At 47.4% G+C, this 22,440-nt stretch overlaps 1 protein-coding gene and 1 non-coding gene across 2 annotated transcripts in view; both read left to right on the forward strand.

The window, feature by feature from the left end:
- The window catches only part of PLG (plasminogen), a 51,520-nt gene that overhangs the window by 18,647 nt on the left and 10,433 nt on the right, over positions 1-22,440 (forward strand). The window contains exons 7-14 of the mRNA XM_013004482.2: positions 1,111-1,229; positions 3,081-3,243; positions 4,077-4,213; positions 8,955-9,114; positions 12,850-13,034; positions 15,213-15,361; positions 16,890-16,983; positions 21,471-21,594. Of these exons, the coding sequence (XP_012859936.1) occupies positions 1,111-1,229; positions 3,081-3,243; positions 4,077-4,213; positions 8,955-9,114; positions 12,850-13,034; positions 15,213-15,361; positions 16,890-16,983; positions 21,471-21,594 (1,131 nt within the window). The remainder of the gene's footprint in view (positions 1-1,110; positions 1,230-3,080; positions 3,244-4,076; positions 4,214-8,954; positions 9,115-12,849; positions 13,035-15,212; positions 15,362-16,889; positions 16,984-21,470; positions 21,595-22,440) is intronic.
- LOC115871131 lies at positions 5,788-5,920 on the forward strand. The gene has a single exon (XR_004047111.1). It is a non-coding gene; the product is annotated as a small nucleolar RNA SNORA33 (small nucleolar RNA).

Raw genomic sequence — 22,440 nt, forward strand, 5'->3', positions numbered from 1 at the left:
CTCCTGCCCCGGAAGGCACTGCCAGTTCCTAGGCTAAGGTTTTCTGATGCCCCCGTCCCACGCTCGGCGCCCGCTCCTGGTCTTTCACTTCATTCTCTGGTCGGTGAAGCGAGGACCAGGGGGAGCTTCTAAGAACCGCAGAGCGGAGATCGCACTGCAGTCTGCCGGACCGTTGCTGCTCCGATCCCAAATAGCTGGTAGGACACACAAGCTCACTGCCGACGAGTCGATGCTGACTTATAGAGACCCTATAAGACAGTGCAGAGCTGTCCCTGAAAGTTTCCAAGACTGTTGACTGGAACAGAGATCCCTGTCTTTCTCCTGTGGTTTGGAACTGCAACCCCCCCCCCCCTGGCTGTGGCCTTCCTTTCAAAGAGAGATCTTTGCACACAGAGGCTTGAGGGAAGGGGAAAGCAGAAACGAACGCGAGTGGGCATGGAAAGAAAACGAAATCAGAAGCAAAGACAACAATGGCAAAGGCCCCGGGCCTTGCTGGGGGTCATTCCTCTTCCAGGAAGGTAGGAGAAGAGGCTTGCTGTGGCCACTGTGGCTGCATGTCAGAACATGCGTCTCAGACAGGGACATGGGACCAGCTCCGAGGCCCCAGGCCTGGCGTGTAACTGAGTTGTTCCAGAGAAGGGCTGAAGGAGGCTCACCCCAGACTCTATCCAGGGACAGTGCTCATGTCATGCCACGCAGCCCTCTCAGTGTATACAGGCTCGAAGGCAGCCGAAGAGAAGCTAGTGGACCAGAGGACCATTCCTAGGCTAGGAAAGTGTCCGCCTTCTGGTGCCACTGCGAACTGGATGGCTGTCTTTTGTCAGTGAGATTTTTTTTTTTTTAAGAAATTGCTTCTGTGCAGTTGAGTGACAGCCTTTCCGTCCTTCAAGATGGCCAAGCCTGTTCAGTGATCTTTGCACACTTCTTCAACAGTTAGAAAAAGTCCTTGGCCTGCTGACTGGGTCACTTGAAAAAGGGCAGCCCAGGGCCATGCCATCCAGTTACCTGCCTGGCATGCTGCAGGGCTCAATGTTGCTGCCAGGAGAAGATCGATCCTCACTGGTGAGCGCCAATCCCAAGAGCTATTCCATCCCTCTCTGCCCCATTCAGATTCCCCAGAAAGAACCTGAAGATGAACTATTGCCGGAACCCTGATGGGGAGCCCCGCCCCTGGTGCTTCACCACGGACCCCAACAAGCGCTGGGAGTTCTGTAACATCTCCCGCTGCAGTGAGTAGGGCCGTTCCGGGAGGCAGGGGGTTGGACAGCACGGCTCTTGGAATCAAGGAAAAGACATTTGTTCCTGGGTAATGTGACTTAAAGGCCAAAAAAAAAGGGCAGGTGAGCTGCTCTTGTAGAGGCTGTTGTTGTTGTTGTTGTTGTTGTTGGATGCCATTGAGTTGATTCTAACTCATGGCAGCCCTGTGCACAACAGAACAAAACGCTGCCTGAGCCTGCGCCATCCGCACAGCCATTGCCACCCCTGTACCCGTCCATCTCGTTGATGGTCTACATCAGCGGTTCTCAACCTGTGGGTCACGACCCCTTTGGGGGTCAAACGACCGACTTTCACAGGGGTTGCCCGATTCATCACAGTAGCAAAACGACAGTGATGAAGTAACAGCGAACATAATTTTATGGTTCGGGGGTCACCACAACACGAGGAACTCTATGAAAGGGTCGCGGCACTAGGAAGGTTGAGAACCACTGGTCTACATCTTATCAAGCCTGCTGTCCTTGGTAATAGACAGTGCCTCCTGATGACAGGTCCCAAGTCCATGAGACGGAATCTCACCGTCCTCACTTGTAAGCTGCCTTCTGATTGCACTTCTTCCAGGGCAGGTCAGCTCATTCTTCTGGAAGTCTGCGGTAGAGTTCATATTCCTTGCCAGTACCATCATGCCATCTTCCTGAGTTTCTGTCCATAAACATCACAGCCTGGGAAACCCAAGGAGGGTGTGTCCACTCCGGCCCGTAGAGTGACGAGGACTCGATAGCACCTAACACTACCGGGCCGCAAGTCCTGTGGATGTTAGTGCCCCATGATGCGAATGGTTAACCCCCGTGGGCGTAACCCAAAGTTTGGCGGTCTAGTCCACACCGGGACGTACTTGGGATGCCAGTGCTGGTGATTTACATCTGTAACGTCCATCACTAAAGCACTATGCGTCAGAGGTGACTTGGTAGCAGCTGTCTTCATTGATAACAGATCAGAATGGCCAGTGCTTCATCCTGCTCTCTCTAGCAGAGACTCTGGACTCTCCAGGCTCTCTGGAGCACTGCTAGATGCCAGCTCTGGGGTGGCACCTCTGGCATTCTACTTTTCACTGGTTCTCAGGGAAATGAGACCCAGGCTTTCTGGTCCATGGACCTTGCCACCAACCAGAGTTCTTCTGAGCTATTGCTCTGTCACAAGAAGGCAATTTTGGAAGCCTGGTTTCTGACAATTTCTCTCCTCCCCCAAACCATTTCACGGGGAGCTAATACAGATATCGTATTGTTCCAGAGTTCAATCACATCTAGCAGTATTGTACAAGTGCTACCGCAATCAGTTTCAAAACACTGGCTTCCTTTGTGAACTTCTCGATATCAGCTCCCCGTTACCCCTGGCCCCCCACCGTGCACCCCCCCACCCCAGGAAGGCTTATTCTGCTCGCTGTCTCTATAGGCTCATCCATCCCGGGTTTCATGTTCTGAAAACCAGAGAAACATAGAACAAAAATTCAGGAGGGTTACGCCCAACGAAAAATCACACAGAAGATAACCCCCAATATGAAAACAAGACAAAACAAAAACCTCCCCCAAACACAGAAGTATTTCTCCCTTGTGGAGGGTAGAGCACGAGGGGAAGAGTCCACGGGGAGAAGAAGACAGGGCAGACCTGGTAGAGACCCTTGGAAGTCATAGTTGTACAATGTCCTTTCTATGGGCATGCGAAGTGAGGGTCTAACAGAGGAGGCACAGGTGAGGAGGACTGGGAAGGTCCCAGGGGCTGGCTTCTCCCCCTCTGCTCAGATGACTGTGCCTTTGGGGAGCGACATGTCCATGGAGATTCATTATAATTTATTTTTCCTCTTCAAGCAACACCCCCACCATCGTCCGGCCCGACCTATCAGTGTCTGAATGGAAGAGGTGAAAACTACCGAGGGAATGTGGCGGTGACCGTATCCGGGCTCACCTGTCAGCACTGGAGTGCACAGACTCCTCATAAACATGACAGGACCCCGGATAACTTTCCCTGCAAGTAAGTTCCCCTGCTGGTCTCACTCCCTGTCTCGTTGTCTGGCCTTAGTTGAAGTGGTGATATGAACCCAGCATTAAAGAATTCTGGAATAAAAAGTGACTGAGTCTGTCCCAGGCAAGGAACGCGAACTATAGCATGGATTTTCCTCTAACGATGGTTCTCAAAGTGTGACTCCCAAGACCGGGAGTGTCAGCGTCACTAGGGTTTTGTTAGAAATGCCGATCCTTGGCACAGCTTCCTGACCTATGAATCAGGTCCCAGACACGTGTACCGATGAGCCCAGGGTTAACACTTATCATCCATCGCTGGGAGCTATGATTCTAGAAGGCAGGAAATGCATAGAAAATAGCCCATCTGCGTATTCAGCATATAGTATACTGCCCAACTCATAGCAAAAAAAAAAAGGAAAAGATTTTGCTCAACTACACGAAGTCAAGGAATACTTTCCAACCTGCCACCCAAGAGAAGAATCTAGGCCATAATTCTGTGGAATTCTGCTCTGCTCAGGCATCCCTCTGGACCACAGGCTCCAATTTATGTAGGCTACCATCTTCTCTTCAGGAAAGCAAACCAAAAACAACAAAAACGACTCAGTGTTTTCGCTGGCAGTTAAAAGCATTTGTACTGCAGCCCACAATGCAGGATGAAGTGTAGGTAGCTACTCTTGCAGCCCCCTGGGCCATCTCAGCGCTCCTCAGGGTTCTGTATCTTCCACGGTGGGAAACACTGCCCGAACGCCCATCCAACATCACCACAAACAGCCATGCGGGTGCTTCCTTTCTCTAGGTAGCCTTTTTGGAAAGCCCAAGTGGTAATCACTTTCTTCCCCCTAGAAATCTGGATGAAAACTATTGCCGTAACCCGGATGGAGAAACTTCCCCTTGGTGCTACACAACGAGTAGTGAAACCAGGTGGGAATACTGCAAGATACCAGCCTGTGAGCCATCTGCATCGTTCACAGAGATAATAAGTAAGCAAGAATAACCAGAACTTACTTTGACCCCTGACTTGACTGCTGGAGTGGGGCCGTTGTCGTTTCGTTTGGTAGTGGCCAGAGAACATGCTCTGCATACTTTTAAAGCTGTTGAAGGTTGTTTTCTGGTTCAGTTGAGCCCATCGTGAGAATGTTCTTCATGCAGATCCTCCTGAGGCTGAGTGGCATGTTCTGTAAGGGTCAAGTAGGGCAAGAGATGGTCAGTGTGATTTTTCTCTTCTGTTTTCTGACAGTCCTTCCAGCTCCTTGCCCTATACATGAGGGATGATGTCTCCCACTATTTCACGTTTTCAGGTGCCAATCTTTTACTTTAGATATTTTGTAGGTCTGTTAGGTACATGCACATTTAATATTGGCAGGTCTTCTTGATGAAATGACCCCTTTCTCGCTGGAAATTGACTAAGGAAGATCAAAGGAGAACCGATGTGTTTGAGTTGTGGCACTGGAGAAGCATGTTGAAAGTACCAGGGACTGCTAAAAGGACAAGTCTACCTGTCCTGCAAGAAGTCAGGCCAGAGCGCTATTTAGAGGCGAGGATGACAAGACTTCGTCTGACATACTCTGGACATGTCAGGAGGGACCATCCTGGAGAAGGACATCATGTCTGGTAAAGCAGAAGAGAGGAAGGTCCTCAAGGAGATGGATTCACACTGTGGCTGTAACCATGGGCTCAAGCTTCAGAACCATTGTGAGGAAGGAGCAGGACCGGGCAGGGTTGCAGTCTGCTGCACATAGGTCCCCAAAGGTCTGAACCGAGTGGATAGCACTTAATGCAAACAACAGTGTATCTCATTAGCTCTGGGACTACTCTTGCTTGGAAGGCAGCTTTGTTGTTCCGTGCCATCGATTTACAGTAACCCCATGCACGCAGAATGTCTCCCCCAGCCTCATGATGATCTTTGCTCCGTTTGAGGGCGCTATTGTAGCCCCTATGGCAATTCATCTCTTTGAGGATCTTCCTCTTTTTCTCGATCTTCTACCAAGTATGAAGTTCTGCTAACATGTCCAAAGGATGTGAGACAATCTCACCAAACTTGACTCTGAAGAATATTTGGGCTGTGCTTCCAACACAGGTTTGTTGGTGCTCCTGGAAATCCATAGTGTATTCAATACTCCTCACCCACACCAGAGAGTAATAGAGCTTCTTTTCATTAATAGTTGTGGGATGAGGTTTTTCTCAGCCTTTCCCATGGGAGTATTTAGACAACACTTATGATTAATGTTGGATTTCAATCTACCCTCTAGTTAGCTTCTCTTTGTTCTGCTCGAATCTCGTCCCCTTTTTCTGCCGTCACGTGAATTATTTTTATGTCTGTAACAGTTATCATCTGGGAACATCCCCCTCCCACCCCCTGGGTAGGGGGCAGTTCTGTCTTGTTCTATAGGGCCGCGGTGAGTAGGAATCAATTCAGCAGCAGTGATTTGCTGGCTAGTTAAGTCTGTTTTTAATATTTTAGTAGTTTTTATGAAGTTGGAAATATCCATCATTAATTTACACAGTCCATCTTGTAGTCATATTCTTCTATTTCATGTGTAATCTAAGAATGATGAGGCCAGCCATTGATTCTGCTTACTTGAGTGTGTTTCTGCAGAAATTTAGAAAAAGCTGGCAATAACAGTAAAGCCATGTTATAAGCCTTAAGATAATTGAGATCATTAAGGTCCCTGAAAGCAGCTACATTAATTTTTATGACTAAAATAACTAGTTGATACTATCAAAGCCTACATTGTTCTAAGCAATTTTTTTTGTTTCTGTTTTTAAAGAATTAAAAATTTTTAAAAATTAAAAAAAGAATAATGACCACAGTCATGTTGCTGTACCTTTAATTGTTGCAGGTGTGTTCCCAAGTGTTGTGCTATTGTTCTCAAAGCGTTTCCTTCATGAGGCTATGCATCTCACAACTATTTTTGTTTTTTTGGACCAAGCAGTTGGTCATCTTTTAAAGTAATTATAAATTTTAAAATATCACTTACACGTTCCTGTATTTTTAAAAATTGTGTCTGGTGTGCTCCGTTCTCTTTGTGTGGATCTGGATTTCCACATGCTGTCACATCCCTTCTGTGAGGAATCATTTCAACCTTTCTTACAGCACAGGCCTCCTGGGGACAATTTCTTTCCATTTATGTATGACCCAAAATACCTTAAATTTGTTGCTTCCAGTTAAAGAAATAATAATTTTATTGAGTATTCATTTCTGGATTGACAGTGTTTTCTTTGTTTTGTTTTGTTTTCCCATTCATCATTTTAAAGTTGTTACTTCATCATCCTCCGAATTGCTTCTGACCAGAAATACTACCTATACTCCTCTTTATTTAGTGCTTCTTTTTTTTTTACGGTCTTTTAAGACTTTCTCTCATCTTTGTTTTCCAGCAGTTTGACTACAATGTGTCTAGATGTGCATACTTACTGACATTTGTGGTTCTCCTGCCTGGGGGTTGAGCTCCTTGGATTTATAGACGGTTGACTTTTCATTAAAGGAGCCCTGGTGGCCCAGTGGTTAAAGTGCTTGGCCGCTAACCCCAGATAAGTACAGGTTTGCTAACCCCAGATAAGTACAGGTGTGCTAACCCCAGAGAAGTACAGGTGTGCTAACCCCAGAGAAGTACAGGTGTGCTAACCCCAGAGAAGTACAGGTGTGCTAAGCCAAAATGAGTATGTAGCCCCCATCCATCAGTCGTGTCATGAGAAAACAATATGGCGGTCTATTTCCAAAAAGATTCTAGTCTTAGAAACCCTGTGGGGCAGCCTGACCCTGTCCTAGAGGGCACATAGGATTTGGAATCAGCTTAATGACCTTGGGATTTTCATTCATTTTATAAAATTCTTAGCTAGTATCCCTTCATATGTTTCTCTTTCCTTCCCTTTCTCTTCTTCATTTGGGAGTCTGATGATCCAAATGGTCCAAGAGTTCATGCTGTCTCACATCGTTCACATTCTTGTTCTGACATTTGAACTGTCTCCACTTTTTTTCTGTAGTGGGTAGCGCTGTGATGAATCTGAATGTGAACAAACCTATTCATGGTTGGAGCGCTTACATCCGGTAGAGGGATTGCTAGGTCCTATGGAATGTCTACCCCAACTTGTTGAGGAAGCACCATCCTGCTTGCACAGTGGCTATGCCATCTAACAGCCTCACCAGCCACGAATGAGGGATCCGGGTACTCCACACTCTTGCCAACACCTATTGTCTATGTGTTTCAACTTTGCTATTAATGCTATGGTGAGGTGCTATCTCATTGGTATCTTGATCTGAATCTCATGAATGGCTAATGACTGTGAATATTTTTTTCCTATTGCCCGAATGTCTTCTTTAGTGAACTATCTGTTCATGTCATCTGCCCATTTAAAAACTGGATTATTTGTCATTTTCTCGTTGAGGTGTTGAGGTTTTCTATACACATTAGAGATGAATTCCTTGTCCATATGTCATTGTCATTGCCCAAACAAAAAACAAACCGTTTCCTAGTCTGTGGGCTCTCGGTTTACTCTTTGGTGAAATCCACTGATGCACATACAGCTCTAAGTTTCAGCAGGTCCCAGCCGTCTACTTTGTCTTTTGCGGCAGGTGGTTTTTCATTATGCTTCTCAGTTTATTTCGGCCATGTTTATAAGGCCCTTAAATTTGTCCCCATTTTGTTGGTAGCGGTGGCGATCTTTATTTTATAGAGCTAGGTTGTGGGTTTAGGTCTTCGATCCATCTTGAGTCTGTTTTTGTATCTGGTGCGTTTCATTCTCCTGCAAATACCCTCGTCTTCTGTCTGTATGTTGTTTAGTAATTGGGGCCTCGTAGTTGACAGTTAAACTGAATGTGAGTTTTGCTGTTGCAACCTTAGGTGCACCACAGACACCACCCCTTCAGCAACGGGCTGCTGTGTAGGGGAGGGCTGGGGTGCTGAGGAGTTTCCTTAGGGCTCCCATCCCCCCGAGCTGGAAGCACTCCTTGAGTGCCTGCACATTGGAGGATTCAAGACCCGCCATCTGAGCCCAATGGTCCACCAGCCGCGGTCTCAGGCAGGCTCTTTGCCCGTGGGCTTGGAAGCCAAAGCCTTCTTGGTGCTCTTTCCCACGGAGCCAATGCTACCCTGTCTCGGTGGCGGGTCTTGAGTTGGAAGAAGTAGCTGCCTCAGGCTTTGTGTCAGGGCAGGATCCTGGGTACAGGAGGGTTTCTAGCTCCTCCTCCAGGGAAATAAGGTTTTTGCCTCCAATGGTCCTTTGCCTGCTGTTCAGGACGCACACATCTGTCCTGGCTGATTCCACAGCAGCTTATGACTTGCTTTGTCTGAGCTAAAGCCCCTGGGAAACGTGTAAGAGTTTCAGGTCTGTCTTCCGCTAGCAGCCAATTACCACCTGCAGTCTGAACCTAGTGGTTCCCTACCCGTTGTTTCCCTGGACACCCCCGGAGAGCCGTGAAAACAAGCTCACGTAATTTCTAAGAGCAATTTCTAAGAGTCAGCACTCTCTTCCGTTTGTTTCCTCCTGAGTTTTGAGTTAAGCACGTCTGAGGGACACTAGGTCATTAACGTTCGAGAATGCTATGGATCTACTGCTTCATTTGCATGCTCACCTGCCTACAAATACAGAAAGGAGCACAGTGGTAAGTCCCAGGGAATACCGCACTGTTCATATCATACGGGACACGCTGCCGTGCAATGTCACACGTTCCATGCTTCCTGTCCCAGCCATTCCTCAGGCTGACTTCTTCTCTTTCCATTTCAGTGCCTCCCGAGCAGACGCCTGTGGTCCAGGAATGCTACCAGGGCAACGGGCAGAGTTATCGAGGTACTTCATCCACCACGATCACAGGGAAGAAGTGTCAACCTTGGTCATCGATGTCACCACACCAGCATAAGAAGACCCCAGAAAACTTCCCAAATGCGTATGTCTTTGATTTGAACCAGAAAAGAAGCAACAGCTAAGTCATGTTTCCGTTAGGACAGCTGCGCTTCTTTACGTTGACTTCTTAGTACCAACTTTCTCTTGGCTCCAGGGGGTGAGTCTAGTGTCTCGGGCCCCTGGCTTTTGAGCAAAGTGTCTGAAAGGAGAGAACTTAGAGCTGGCTGTATTGCCTGAGGAGTTCTTCAGAGGCACGCAGGGCGGGTGGAGGGCATGAGGTTCCACCGGGGGGACAACTAAGGAGAAGGAAAGGACTAAAGCCTCAGAAGCTCCACCTTCCTCAGCACCAGGTGAACAGCAGGCAGTCGCTCGACTAGGAATTTCATCATTCTAATCTCGAACGGTTGAAGTGAATGTGTTTGGCATTTATGTTCATGGGTGGTATGTGTGTGTGCGTGTGTGTGTGTGTGTGAACTGACCTACACAGATACACTGGATCTTGAACTCTGGTCATCTGAAGGGATAACGTTACAAGAATACGAAGAAGCAAAGCTGGAAGGCAAAAGAGAGTCAGGAAGGCTGCAGATACTGAGAAGTAAGATGGGGAGGTAGATGGACAGAGACAAGGTGTGACCAGACCAGGCTTTATACCATAAACAACTGTAATATACAGTGGGACATGCTTTCAGAAGGTAGACAATAAACATCACAGGATCGAGACCTCTTAGAGAGGGAAACATAGGATGTCAGGCTCACAGTGATCCTGCCTTGCTTTCTGGAGACTGTCTATGGACGCAACGCAAGGAAATGAAGTTGGAGCAGGTCTCCCAAGACTTGCTGAGTTGAGGCAACAGAGAGCAGAGCTTAGGGTTTCTGAAGCGTCTGGAATTGGATGGGGAATGAAGCAATGAGAAAGGATCTGTGTTAATGAGAAGGAGCTAATAAATCTGCAGAGAGGTCTCCTTAACGACCCTGGATGAATATAAAGCCGCATGCACACACATATAGAAGTTCCACCGTGTTGTATCAACAACAACTACCGGAGGATTAGTAACAGCTTCTCAGTCCATACTTGTGCCAAATGGCTCATAACCAGAATAAGAGCCCTGATGGCATAAAAGGTTACTTGTTGGGCTGCTAATGGCAAGGCCAGCAGTTCGAAACTGTCTGAGGAAGAAAGCTGAGGCTTTCTACTCCCATAAAGAGACACAGACTTGAAAGCCCACAGCGGCAACTCTATCCTGTCCTAACAGGCTTGCTATGAGTCAGACTCCACTCCATGAGTGAGACCAGTTAGTTATAATTCAGAATCAACTTGATAGCAGTGAGTTTGGCTCCCCCTCACCTTCCGCCCACCATTTAGTTGTTAGATCAGAGAAGAACCAATACAATTGCATTGTGTGAAGAATATTGAATATGCCACAGATCACCAGAAGGATGAGCACATTTGTTTGAGGAGAAGTAGAACCCAAATGCTCTTTGGAGGTGAGGATGATGAGACGTTGTCTCACATGCATTGGACATTTTTCTCTAGTCCCTGGGGAAGGGTATTATGTTTCATAAGGTGAAGCATCAGTGACAGAGGGAAAAACCCTCAACGAGCTGTGTTGATATAATGCCTGCGACGAGGGGCTCAAACACAGGGAAGATAGTGAGGATGGAACAAGGTTGGATAGGGTTTTGTCCTGTGGTACACAGGGCCACTCTGAGTCAGGGCTGAGTCAGTGGCACCTACCATTCACCACCACCACCACCACCACCAATTATAAGAGAACAGACAACCAAGTAAAAAAATTACTTAACATCTCACAAGGGAAGAGATAGGAATGGCCAATAAGAACAACATGCTCAAGGTCTTTAGCCATCTAAGAAATAAGGATTAAACAGAGACACATAAAAAGGAGATGCTGAGATACACAGCACACCCGGTGCAAACGGCTCCTATGAGAAAACAGACAGCAGCAAGTGGCACCAAGGATATGGAGCAATTGGAACGCCAGACACCGAGAGTTCCACACACCCATCACTCTCACTCGGTGAGAGTGTGAAATGATACAACCAGTTCGAAAGTAATCGGGTGGTGGTTTTTAAAATGAAATTAAACAAGCACTCACTGTATCAGCTTGCAATTCTATTCTTGAAGGAAAATAAAGACATAAGCTACACAAAGATCCATGGGACTATTCCTACAGCTTTGTTCCTAATAACCCCCAATTGGCAGCAACTTCAATTTCCATGGGTAAACAATTTGTTGTATATTTATGCAATTCAACATTGTTCATCGATAAAAGAAATAAGATACTGGTACCCCAAAGTAGTATGCTAAAAAACCTTATGTTAAGTGAGAGAAGCCAAATGCAAAAGAGGATATGCTGCATGAGCCAATTCATATGGGGGCTATTGAAGAGGCAGACCTAATTTATGGTGAATGGAATCAAAAGTATAATTAGATAGTGACACAAGGGAACTTTTTCTTTTCTTTTAAAAATCATTTTATTGGGGGCTCATATAACTCTTATCACAATCCATCCATCCATTGTCTCAAGCACATTTGGATATTTGTTGCCATCATCATTCTCAAAACATTTTCTTTCTACTTGAGCCCTTGGTATCAGCTCCTCTCTCTTGCTCTCTGGTGATCTGAGTGTGCTGGAGCATGCTGCTGTTTTAGCTTGTTCTCTGCCTCAACCTGTGAGCTACACTACTAGTGGGGCAGCCAACCAGTGGTTCGTGTCACTAGAGCTTGAGGTTCCTTCGAGACCTGCTTTGCCATGCTGCTGGTGCATATATCGCTTGAGCATGAGGCTGGTGGATCCTATTACCTTGTATTGCTTGCTGTCCATATGCCATCTGGGCCTGCTTTGCTAAGCTTCTGAGCTACTGACTGTTGCTGACGCACCCTGCTGCTTGCTGCCTGTGGGCAGACTCTGCTTGCTTTGCTCAAGGGAACACTCTACTGTCACCTTCCTTGACCTTGGACCACTGAACCTTCTGTACTGCTGTGTGCACTAATTAGCTATATATTCCTTCTTGCTGTTTAAACCTATCCTCTTTATATATATAATTATATGTGTCCTGGTTTCATTTCTATAGAGAACCCTGCCTAACACACACCATGTCTTCTTTGGGGAAATATGTTTTATTTCCAAGACATATTTTGGGGTATTCATATATAGAGAGACAGAGAGACAGATTTTTTTTATGTGACCAGAATATAATCTTAAATATACTTCAAAATCCAACGATGTAGATTATTCCAAGGGACTATGTTTGATATAGCGTGAAAGGGCAGCATTCAGATACTTTCTCTCACACACATCATTTATCTCAGTTTTTACATGGAACATCTATTATTTTGGACTTTTTAGAAAAAATATAACCTATCTTTGAGAGGGATCTGTTTGAAATCCAAGGACCATTGGTACTCGTGACCCAGTTATCATGCCTTTAAAAGAAGCATTTCCAAGTCACTTGTTAATACTTGAGGAGCCCTGGTGGCATAGTGCTTATGTGGTGGGCTGATACCTCAAGGTCAGCCGTTCGAGACCACCAACTGCTCTGTGGGGGAAAGACTAGACTTTCCACTCCTGTGAAGAGTTATAGTCTCAGAAACCTACCAGGGTGGTTCTGCTCTGCCCTATAGGGTTGCTTTAGGGCAGAACTGACTCAATGGCAGTGAGTTCGTTTTGTTGTTAGCACTTCTTTGTTGGAACAAACTTGGGCATCCCTGAAGGTTCTCCCCATCTCCTGACCCATAGCATCTTGTTGTTTTTTACAGCGACTTGATCATGAACTACTGCAGGAATCCAGATGCAGATGAAAAACCCTGGTGCTTTACCATTGACCCTGAAGTCCGATGGGAGTACTGCAATCTGAAGAAATGCTCAGAGACAGGAGGGAGTGTGCCAGTCATTCCTTTAGTGCCCCAGCTGCCAAATGTCCAGGCTCCTGCAGAAGAACCAGGTGAGAAGTCCGTGGCCACAGGTTTGGTATCGCTTTGGCACACAGAAGCAGAGATGGAAAATCTTTTTTTTTTTTTAAATCATTTTATTAGGGGCTCATACAACTCTTATCACAACCCATACACACATCAATTGTGTAAGGCACGTTTGTACATTCATTGCCCTCATCATTCTCAAAACATCTGCTCTCCACTTAAGCCCCTGGCATCAGCTCCTCATGTTTCCCCTCCCTCCTTGCTCCCCCCTCCCTCAGGAACCCTAGATAATTTGTAAATTATTGTTTTGTCATATCTTACACTGTCCGACGTCTCCCTTTACCCACTTTTCTGTTGTCCGTCCCCCAGGGAGGAGGTTATATGTAGATCCTTGTAATCGGTTCCCCCTTTCCACCCCACCCTCCCTCCATCCTCCCTGTATCGCCACTTTCACCACTGGTCCTGAACGGATCATCCGCCCTGGATTCCCTGTGTTGAGATGGACAATCTTAATGATGCAGCAGGTCCTCATCAACATTACCTTACTCCAGTGCTAGGTGAGGACAGGTGGCATGAGAGGAGGTCTGGGAGCCATTTCTGTGACTCCTGGTGTCAGGCCCGGGGGCTATTTCTCTAGGACTTGAAAACAAACGGGTTTTGAGGGATAATAGTTTGAGCCTGGGTGGATTAAGAGGTTCATAATGATGGTGCAAGGAGCCTTGGGGGTGATGTGGTTAAATCCAACCAAGAGGTCAACTCGTCAAACCCACCAGGTACTTCCTCTGTGGGAGAAAGATGAGGTGGTCTGTTTCTGTAAAGATTATACCCTTGGGAATCCAATGGACCCACCCAACTCCATCCCGCAGGTCTCTGTTAATTGGCACAGACTCAAGAGCCACGGGGTGTTTTCTGGAATGATGGCACGTGCTGAGTGGGTAATTCAAGAAAAGCAAGTCACTGCCTGATTAGCAATGACCAGCTTGGTTTGGAATAGTCTGGTTTAGAAGGACTAGTAGAATTCCAACGATGTTCTCCAACACACAGTTGAGTTTAGAGCTCAGAAGGGTTATCCAGCCTGAATGTCGGAAGTTGATTGTCATTTAAGATGGGAGGCACCATCTGCTTTCCGGACCCTTGGTTCACAACTCAAACTATTCAGCACCTGGCCCTGCAGCTGGGAGGTGGCTGTGCAGTAGTACCCTGCACCATGGCATGGGGAGAGGACCCAGAGAGGGGCCTGCCCCAGTATGGCAACTCAGGGGATCCTACGATTTACCAACCACTCTTGAGTAACACTGGCCCCCCCAGACAGTAATGGAAGCTGAGATCTTAGCTTGGATTGAGGCCTCTACTGTTCCATGGTGCACCTGCCAACGTAGGTACCTCCTCCCCAAGTGGGAGGCCCTCCCCTGGCGTTCCTCTGGCACAGGGTGGACTCACCTCTGCTTCCTCTTCCCTGCTGAGTCTGGGCAGACCAGGTGCCCCACCTAAGCATCCCTCACAGAGAAGACTTGTGATGACCCAGCCTGGTCTCTCATAGGTACTGCCCGTATTGGTACCTGGCTGAATCACACACCCTGATTGTGCTCACACACATCCTCACCCCCGGACGGAGAAGTCCAGGCACTGCTGGTTGGATTGTACAAATGGCCATTAACGCTGGTCCACCAGGCCTCCATATGGGACACATAACAAGTTCTATGGGGGGGGGGGCTTTTGGAAGCCCCCATTCCCTAGGTTTGAGGGATAAACTATCTATATTATCCCTCTCACCTCAGAGGGTGAGTATTCAGAGCATGGCTCTAGCCAAAATGATACTTTTTCTAGCAGTCTTTCCATCTGCACTCGTTTTCTCTGCACTTGGAGTGAATGAGAAATTCAAGAGTCACAGAATTGTTTATAGCAGCATCGATACTGCCCCCATCCTCACAAGCATTCTGTCTTGCTTATCGTAGTGCCCCAGCAGAGAATTCCCGGCGGACGGCCTGCTACCTTTGTGAGGGTTTTCAAGCCAATAAGCTTTTCTCCGCCCCCGCCCCCTTGGATCTTCTTAAAATAACTAAAGTTACTCGTGACTGTCACATTCCACAGTGTTCGGATGGATTTGACCACCAAGTCTATCTTCCCACAGCAACCCAAAGTCATTGGCAGTATTGGTCCATCCATGCATTCTCCCCTCACCCAGCTCTCCCTTGTCCCTGCAGACTGCATGTTTGGCAATGGCAAAAGTTATCGTGGCAAGAAGGCGACCACGGCTACGGGCACCCCGTGCCAGGCGTGGGCAGCCAAGGAGCCCCACCAGCACACCATTTTCACTCCGGAGACAAATCCGCGGGCAGGGCTGGAGAAAAACGTAAGGCACTTTGACATGGGCTCTTTTTCACCTCCTGCTGACCAGTCTGTACAGACAGAATTGGTTCTGTCCGACAGAAGAGCAAAAGGTCTGGACTTGGGGAGGCAGGAGGAAGAGATTTCAGCCAACTCTACCCCAAGGAGTACAACTAACTTGGTGGGCAGGGAACCATGGTTACCACTGGGCCCCTACCTCTTCTTTCCCCATGGGCTGGTTCTCACAGGCCTCTGGTTCTGGGTACTGGTTCTATTTCTAGTGTTTGTCCTCTAGGCTCTGGTGGTCAAAGATGCCCTTCACACTGGGTTTATGGAGGTTTCTTATATGCCATCTCTAGAGACACGTGCCAATTGACACTTGAACGAGACCGCATCTCTTCTTTAAAAACAACTTGTTTTATTTTTAAAACAACATATACTGCACGACCAACTTATAAGTGAAACGATGTGATGCTACCTATTCATGTAAAGTTCATAATATTTAGCATTATGCAACATTTGAGATATTGAGTTTGACTTATCATGAGGGTCCCTGGGGTGGGTCAGCATGGCACTGTTCGCTGCATCATTTGTCTTTATATCTGATACTGACTTTCTAAGAACTTTTGGACTAGGTTTATATATAGGACTGAGCTAATGCATTCCTGAGTAAAACAGATTTCCTGGGATTCATACTCAGTTCATGTTCCCATTAAATTGACCGGTATCCATAGAGATAGGTGTACTAGAAGAGAATTGCCAGATGAGAGGGCTTAGAAGAAAATGAATTTCGGTATCTATTTGTCTCATTAAATGGACAAAAGCCACCATAAATGGTAGGAGTTAAATGGAAACGGTTTCTGTAATTTCCGTTGAGGAAATCGACATATATCAAAATGGCGCCTCCCGGGAACCTAGTGTTCGTGACGCTTCGGTTCGATTAATGACATTTTAGTTGGCTTCTCCTAGAAACAAAGGCTTCTGATGGGGCCATGGGGACTGTACACAGTGGGTTCCCCCGGCTCCCCCACGCTCTGGGGTGCTTTTCTCTGGGGGATGCATAGAGGGCAGGAAAGGAAGACACCGGCATGCCGTGGGTCAAGCCATGGAATGCACATGATCTCCAGAAGTAAACATCCCTGAACCAACAAGCAAACAGCTTCATCAGGTAGAAAGTTTCTGGAGAAGAGCAGGGACACGGCTGGTCAACAGCATCCCTGTCTTCTCCTTCTGAGAGCACTGTTGGCCTTCACAGTGTCTGGAGGGGTGGGGTAGCTTATAGATCAGCTACCTCAGGACCCCTTGGGGCCACCACTCTCTGTCCACAGGGCAGCCTCATAGTGTGAGCTCTTTTGGAGTAAGGGGACATGATCAATGGCCCCACTGTGATTCGGAGGTTTTACAAGTACCCTCAAGATACCTGTGCCAACCTCCCCCTCACAAAAGGAAGACAGCCTTTCCTCTTGTAGGGACAGAATCACTGGCGTGGGGCCACCTTCCCCTCCCTCTTGGCTGCATTGTGACTGGGCTCATGCCCATCTGTCTATTTCCAGTACTGCCGCAACCCCGATGGTGATGTCAATGGTCCTTGGTGCTACACAACGAACCCACGGAAGCTTTTTGACTACTGTGATGTTCCTCTGTGTGGTACGTTGCTTGCCTTTTTGTAAAGAACCAACCCAATCTGCTGTTGGCAAGTCCATTCCGACTCTTGGTGAGCTGGCAGGACAGAGTAGGACTGTCCTCCCCGCCAACCCCCACCCCGCCAGGGTTTCCAAGGCTGTAGATCTTCAGAGAAGCACACCGCTACATCTTCCTCTTGCAGAGGTGCTGGTTCCCACCTGGATTTTATGAGTAGCAGCCGAGCACCGGGCCACTGGGCCACAGGGGATCCCTCTTTGAACAGAATCTGCTTCTCAAATATAGGCAGTGATCATCTCCCGAATGTGGGGGCTACAGAAGAGGCCATGTGAGCTGAACCCTCAAGGGTGGAGGTGGCTGTCCAGTGAGTGCTGGGAGTTGCTTCCCTGGGGGTATCTCCTAGTCAGGAGGAATCTCGAACCTGTCAACTCTTAGGGTCCTACTTGCTAGAACCCTCCTAACTCAAAAACTCACTGCCATGAAATTGATGCCAATTCATAGCAACTCTATAGCACAGGGTAGAACTGCCCCTGTGAGTTTCCGAGACTGTAGCTCTTTATGGGAGTAGAAAGTCCTGTCTTTCTCCTTTGGAGCGGATGATGGTTTTGAACTTCTGAGATTGCAGTTAGCAGCCCAATTCGTAACCACTGTGCCACCAGGATTCTAATTTAGGGAAATTTAAGAGCTTCCACAGAGCAAGAATAGAGGTGATCTGGTCAGCCTTGAGTGGCCCTAACGAGCTCTCCAAAGTTCAGTTTGGAAAAGACATTTGTAGCTAGCCACACAGCAGCTTCAGAGTAAGAAAACACAATAACACAGAACAGTAACACAGATAAAGGTATATAGTACACCTCGAAGTTGTCATCCTAAGAATTCGGTGACAAGTATAGCAGAGTCCCAGTTTCCCTTCTCCCAAGATGACGAATCGCTGAGCATCTACTGACTGCACAACTCAGAAAAGTGTGTCTGATAGCTCTCACTTGCTCTGAGACTCTTCTGGAGCCCAGGAGGCTTGAACCAGGAAAGGGGAGATAACATCCACTCTTAAAAGACTGGGATACCAAATCTGGAAAAGAATAAGTCCCTTTGATTTGGAACCGATATTACTTTCTGCTGACCAATCCTTTGACAGAATGTGCTGTGGGTCACAGGAAAATGGTCTCAGCGGCTCTTTTGTGTGGTCCGGTTGCATATGGCGGTGGCTGTAGAGGGGCCGAGCACTGGAGGAAAGAAATGTGTGCTGCTGGGCGATTAGACTGTGCTGGTAGTGGATGTGCCCAGGCAGTTTGGTGGCATGGTTGAGAGCATGCATCTGGGCCATTGTTCAGTGAGCAGGAGAGAGGAAGACAAGGGAAGGCTGATAGGAGACACTGGACTTGGCTGTTGTGATTGTAAGAGGGCTTTGCCTTCTCTGGGCTTGGTGTAACATGTTGTGAGGTGCCGTTGAGCTGGGTCCGACTCAAAGTGACCCTCTTCACAACAGATGGCAACACTGCCTGGCCCTGCTCCCTCCTCACCATGGTTCCTGAGCCAGAGCCCACGGCTGCAGCCACGATGTCCTGCCATCTCATTGAGGGCCTCCCTCTTTTTAGCCGCCCCTCCACTTTACCAAGCACGATGTCCTCTGCCAGGGACTGGTCTCCCTGACACCATGCACTCCATGTGTAAGACGAAGCCTTGCCACCCTTGCCTCCAAGGAGCACTCTGGCCGTACTTCATCCAAAATTGGCTTGTTTGTCCCTTCAGCTGTCTGTGGGATTTTCGACATTCTTCGCCAGCACCGTCATCCGATTGCCTCGATTCTGGAGTTCGCATGAATTTGTCGTGGGGTCTCCAGTGGGTGCTTTTGGATGTTCTGCATACATTCTCTTGGTGCCTGATCCCCACGCCCCACCCCCCTTCTCCCCCTGACTGCCTCTTCTCCTTTGGCTGGTTACTACAGGATTGTCCTGAAGTTGAGCCTTAAATTGAGTTCCCGTCATGAGTCCACAGCAGTGCCTGGGATTCACTACAACTCCCACTTAAAGTCCTCTGATTGAGCGTCAAGCCTGGGGCTCCCCTTTGGCAGGAAAAGACCGCCAGCTTCAAATGACATGACTGAAACCCTTCTTACCACGTGTGTGGTTAGCCTCACACACTACCATCATGGTGGCGGCGAACCTCACAGTCCACTGGGCACTCGTTTTAAAGATGCCCTCACCCTTATATGCCTTCTTTCTCTGATCTTGAAGAATGGGATGCGCGGGCGTCTTCCCCATGGGCAGGGAGACAAGAATTGTAGACCCAGAACTTGAGCCGGTTCATTTCCGTTTGATTCCTTCCTGCACGTTTGCATCTGTGCCCCAGCTAGACTGAATCAGAATCTACTTTTTAACAAGATTCCTAGGTGACTGTTAGAGATTCCCCAGGTCATCTTTATGTGTCCTGGGCAATGTGATTATGATGTAGATTCTGATTTGATGGTGACTTGTCTTACTCCAGGAGCCCTGTGGTGGAGGGGTTACTCCTTGGTCTGTTAACAGCGTCAGCAGTTCGAAAGCACCAGCTGCCCTGTGGGAGAAAGACAGGACTTTCCACTCCTGTAAAGAATTAGTCTCGGAAACTCACAGGGGCAGTTCTACCCTGTGCTGTAAGGCCCCTATGAGTTGGTATTGACTCAATGGCAGTGAGCTTGGTTTTAGGTTTCACGCGCGCACACGCCTTACTCCTCCCTTGGGCACATTTGGAGCGTCAATAGAATCATCCAATTCAACATTCTTTTTCTATTCTGCCTCACTCGGATGTGAAGTGTAGAAACTGGCTTTATCTGGATTGTTTTAGAATGAGGCATCTTTTAAAGCTTGGTTGTTTGTCTTTTTTCCTCTCTTTCTTTGAACGTTTCCTTGTTCGGTGCATGGAAAGTTTGAATTTTGTTTATTTTTTGAACATCTTATTTATTGTACTTTGGGCGAAAGTTTACAGAGCATATTAACTTCCCACTCAGCAATTTAAACACAGTTGGTTTATGACATTGGTTACAATCCTCCTCACTGAAAGAGCACTCTTTTTATCCACACCTCCCCTCCCTCATCCCGCCCCCACCCCCCTTTCCCGGGGTTGTTTCCATTCACTCATCCTTCTTACCTCTTCTTGCCGTCTGAACTTTTGTCCTTGACAAATGTTACCCTCTGGGTCTCGCCGGGTTGATTGCTATAAGAAGCAGGCTCTCCTCGGGCATTAGTGTTCATGTCATAGGCCTGTCTACTGTGTGGCTCCTGCCGCCATGGGCACATCAGTGTGTCTACAGTGGTGGCTTGTGTGTTAGAATAATGCTGGAAACAATGGCACCGATCTTTCAAACACCAGGAGGGTCAAGCATGGTGGACAGAAGCCTCCAGAGTTTCCAGACTAAGACATGAGGACACAGGATCTGGCAGACCACATCTACAGTCAGTGGCAGCCCTTTCCCTTCAGTGGACCACAGCTGTCCACGGGGTCATGGATTCACTTTTGGCTTCTCAATTCTGTTCCATTCGTCTGGTGTCTGTCACTGTACCAGTACTGGCTGTTTTGACGACGGTAGCTCTGTAGTAGGCTCGGTGATCAAGAAGTGCGAGGCCTCCTACTTTCTTTTCCTTCCTTAGTAGTTCTTCCCTTATCCGAGTATCTTTCTTTTCTGTGTAAAGCAAGGGATTCATTTCTTCCCCGTGGCTTGTAAGGATGTTGATGGAATCTGGATTGGAAGTGCACTAAAACGGAGGATTATTCTGGGTAGTATTAGCATTTTCACCATCTTAAATCTTCACCTCCATGAGCATGGTATGTTCTCCCAGATTTTGTGTATTTAAATGAGAAAGTTTCTCTTTTTTTCTTAAAATTTCCAAGCCTTTACATTAGTTTTAATTTACAAAGAAAACTCATTGACGAAAAAGAAATCCTTGCTTAACCTTTAAGCTGCGCATGTGTTTTTTTAAGGAGTCCAGAGGAGTGTAAAAGCTGCCTGAGAGGAGCAACATTTCACCTTCGGCGAGTTATTCTTGCTACATCCAATAACACACACATGCACATGTACACACAGTCATAGTAAAAAGTAGCCTCAGTGCCTTTCCAGTTTTTAGGAATCGTTACCTAGTTTAGATAAGGATGATGATAGGAATGATGATTTAGTGTTTTGCACATAGCACATAGTCAGAATAACACTTTTGTCAATCAACGCCATCCCAGAAAGGACTTCATCCTAATTTCTCATACCAATTTATTCATCACTCCCCAACAAAATAATAGCAAAGTATTTATATTTTTCTGAAAATAGAGGGTTGTGTGATGTCTACCATCACTTTTAAACTTAGAGAAGTCCCCAACCCCCCACTCCCCAATGCTTGTGTTTACAATTTAGTTAGGGCTTCAGAAGGCTCAGTGCTTTGGTTGTGAGATGTTCTCTGGTCCTGAAAAACTTGATAGAGCTGCTACCTTTGGCTCTGTCCAATGTGACACCCCACCCCCTTTTGCCACAGCAACCTCCTCCTTATATGACTGCGGGAAGCCCAAGGTGGAACCCAAGAAATGTCCTGGAAGGGTGGTAGGTGGGTGTGTGGCCAATCCGCATTCCTGGCCCTGGCAAGTCAGTCTCCGGACAAGGTAAGCCCGTATCCAGACAGACGGTATCCCAGCTTCCCAGGTGAGCCCTGTGAGACCCTCACATCCACGTGGAGCTCCGGCACTGCCAAGGCTAATGCCCGCCTCTGTCTTCCCAGGGAGGAAATGAACACGATTTAAAAAAAAAAGTGTTGTTTTAGGTCCTCTGCATTGAAAATTGCCAGAATCTTCCTGTTCTGTGGCACCGTTAGGAAAACCTGAAGATGCAGCAATCTATACCCAACCCAGTGTTGCTGAAAGAGTGTGGAAGGCACTTCGTGTGTGTGTGTGTGTGTGTGTGTGTGTCCCGTATCCATAATTCTACTGTCAAAGGAAAGGGTGGTGAAGGTTAAAGAAATGTGACATAGTAGGAGAGGGATGCAACCGATGATCAACAGTCCATCATAGATAAAATCCCCAAGCCAAACCTGTGGCCCTCGGGTTTTCCTGGCTGATGTCTTCATTCGCCTACTCTCCTGGGTTCACAATCTGCTTCAGAATGGCTCACACCATTGGGATGGAGCCACCACTTGCCCAAGCCGTCCTGTAAATAAAGTCAATCATTTAGAGACCATCTCCTCAAAAGTAAATTTTCTTAGGTACCATCAGCAAACTCCCAGGCCTCACAGCTATTCAGGACTGCATTTCACTCCCTGAAGGTAGCTCCATCAGATTGTTCATAACCCAACCTAACCCAACCCAACCCATCCCAACCAACCCAACTCTAACCCAACCCAACCCAACCCATCCAACCCAACCCATCCAAACCAACCCAACCCTAACCAACTCTAACCCAACCCAACCCAACTTATCCCAACCAACCCAACTCTAACCCAACCCAACCCAACC

Source organism: Echinops telfairi, unplaced genomic scaffold (genome assembly GCF_000313985.2).
Source record: "Echinops telfairi isolate 266 unplaced genomic scaffold, ASM31398v2 ScPeMD7_3533;HRSCAF=4204_0, whole genome shotgun sequence".
Lineage (NCBI taxonomy): Eukaryota > Metazoa > Chordata > Mammalia > Afrosoricida > Tenrecidae > Echinops > Echinops telfairi.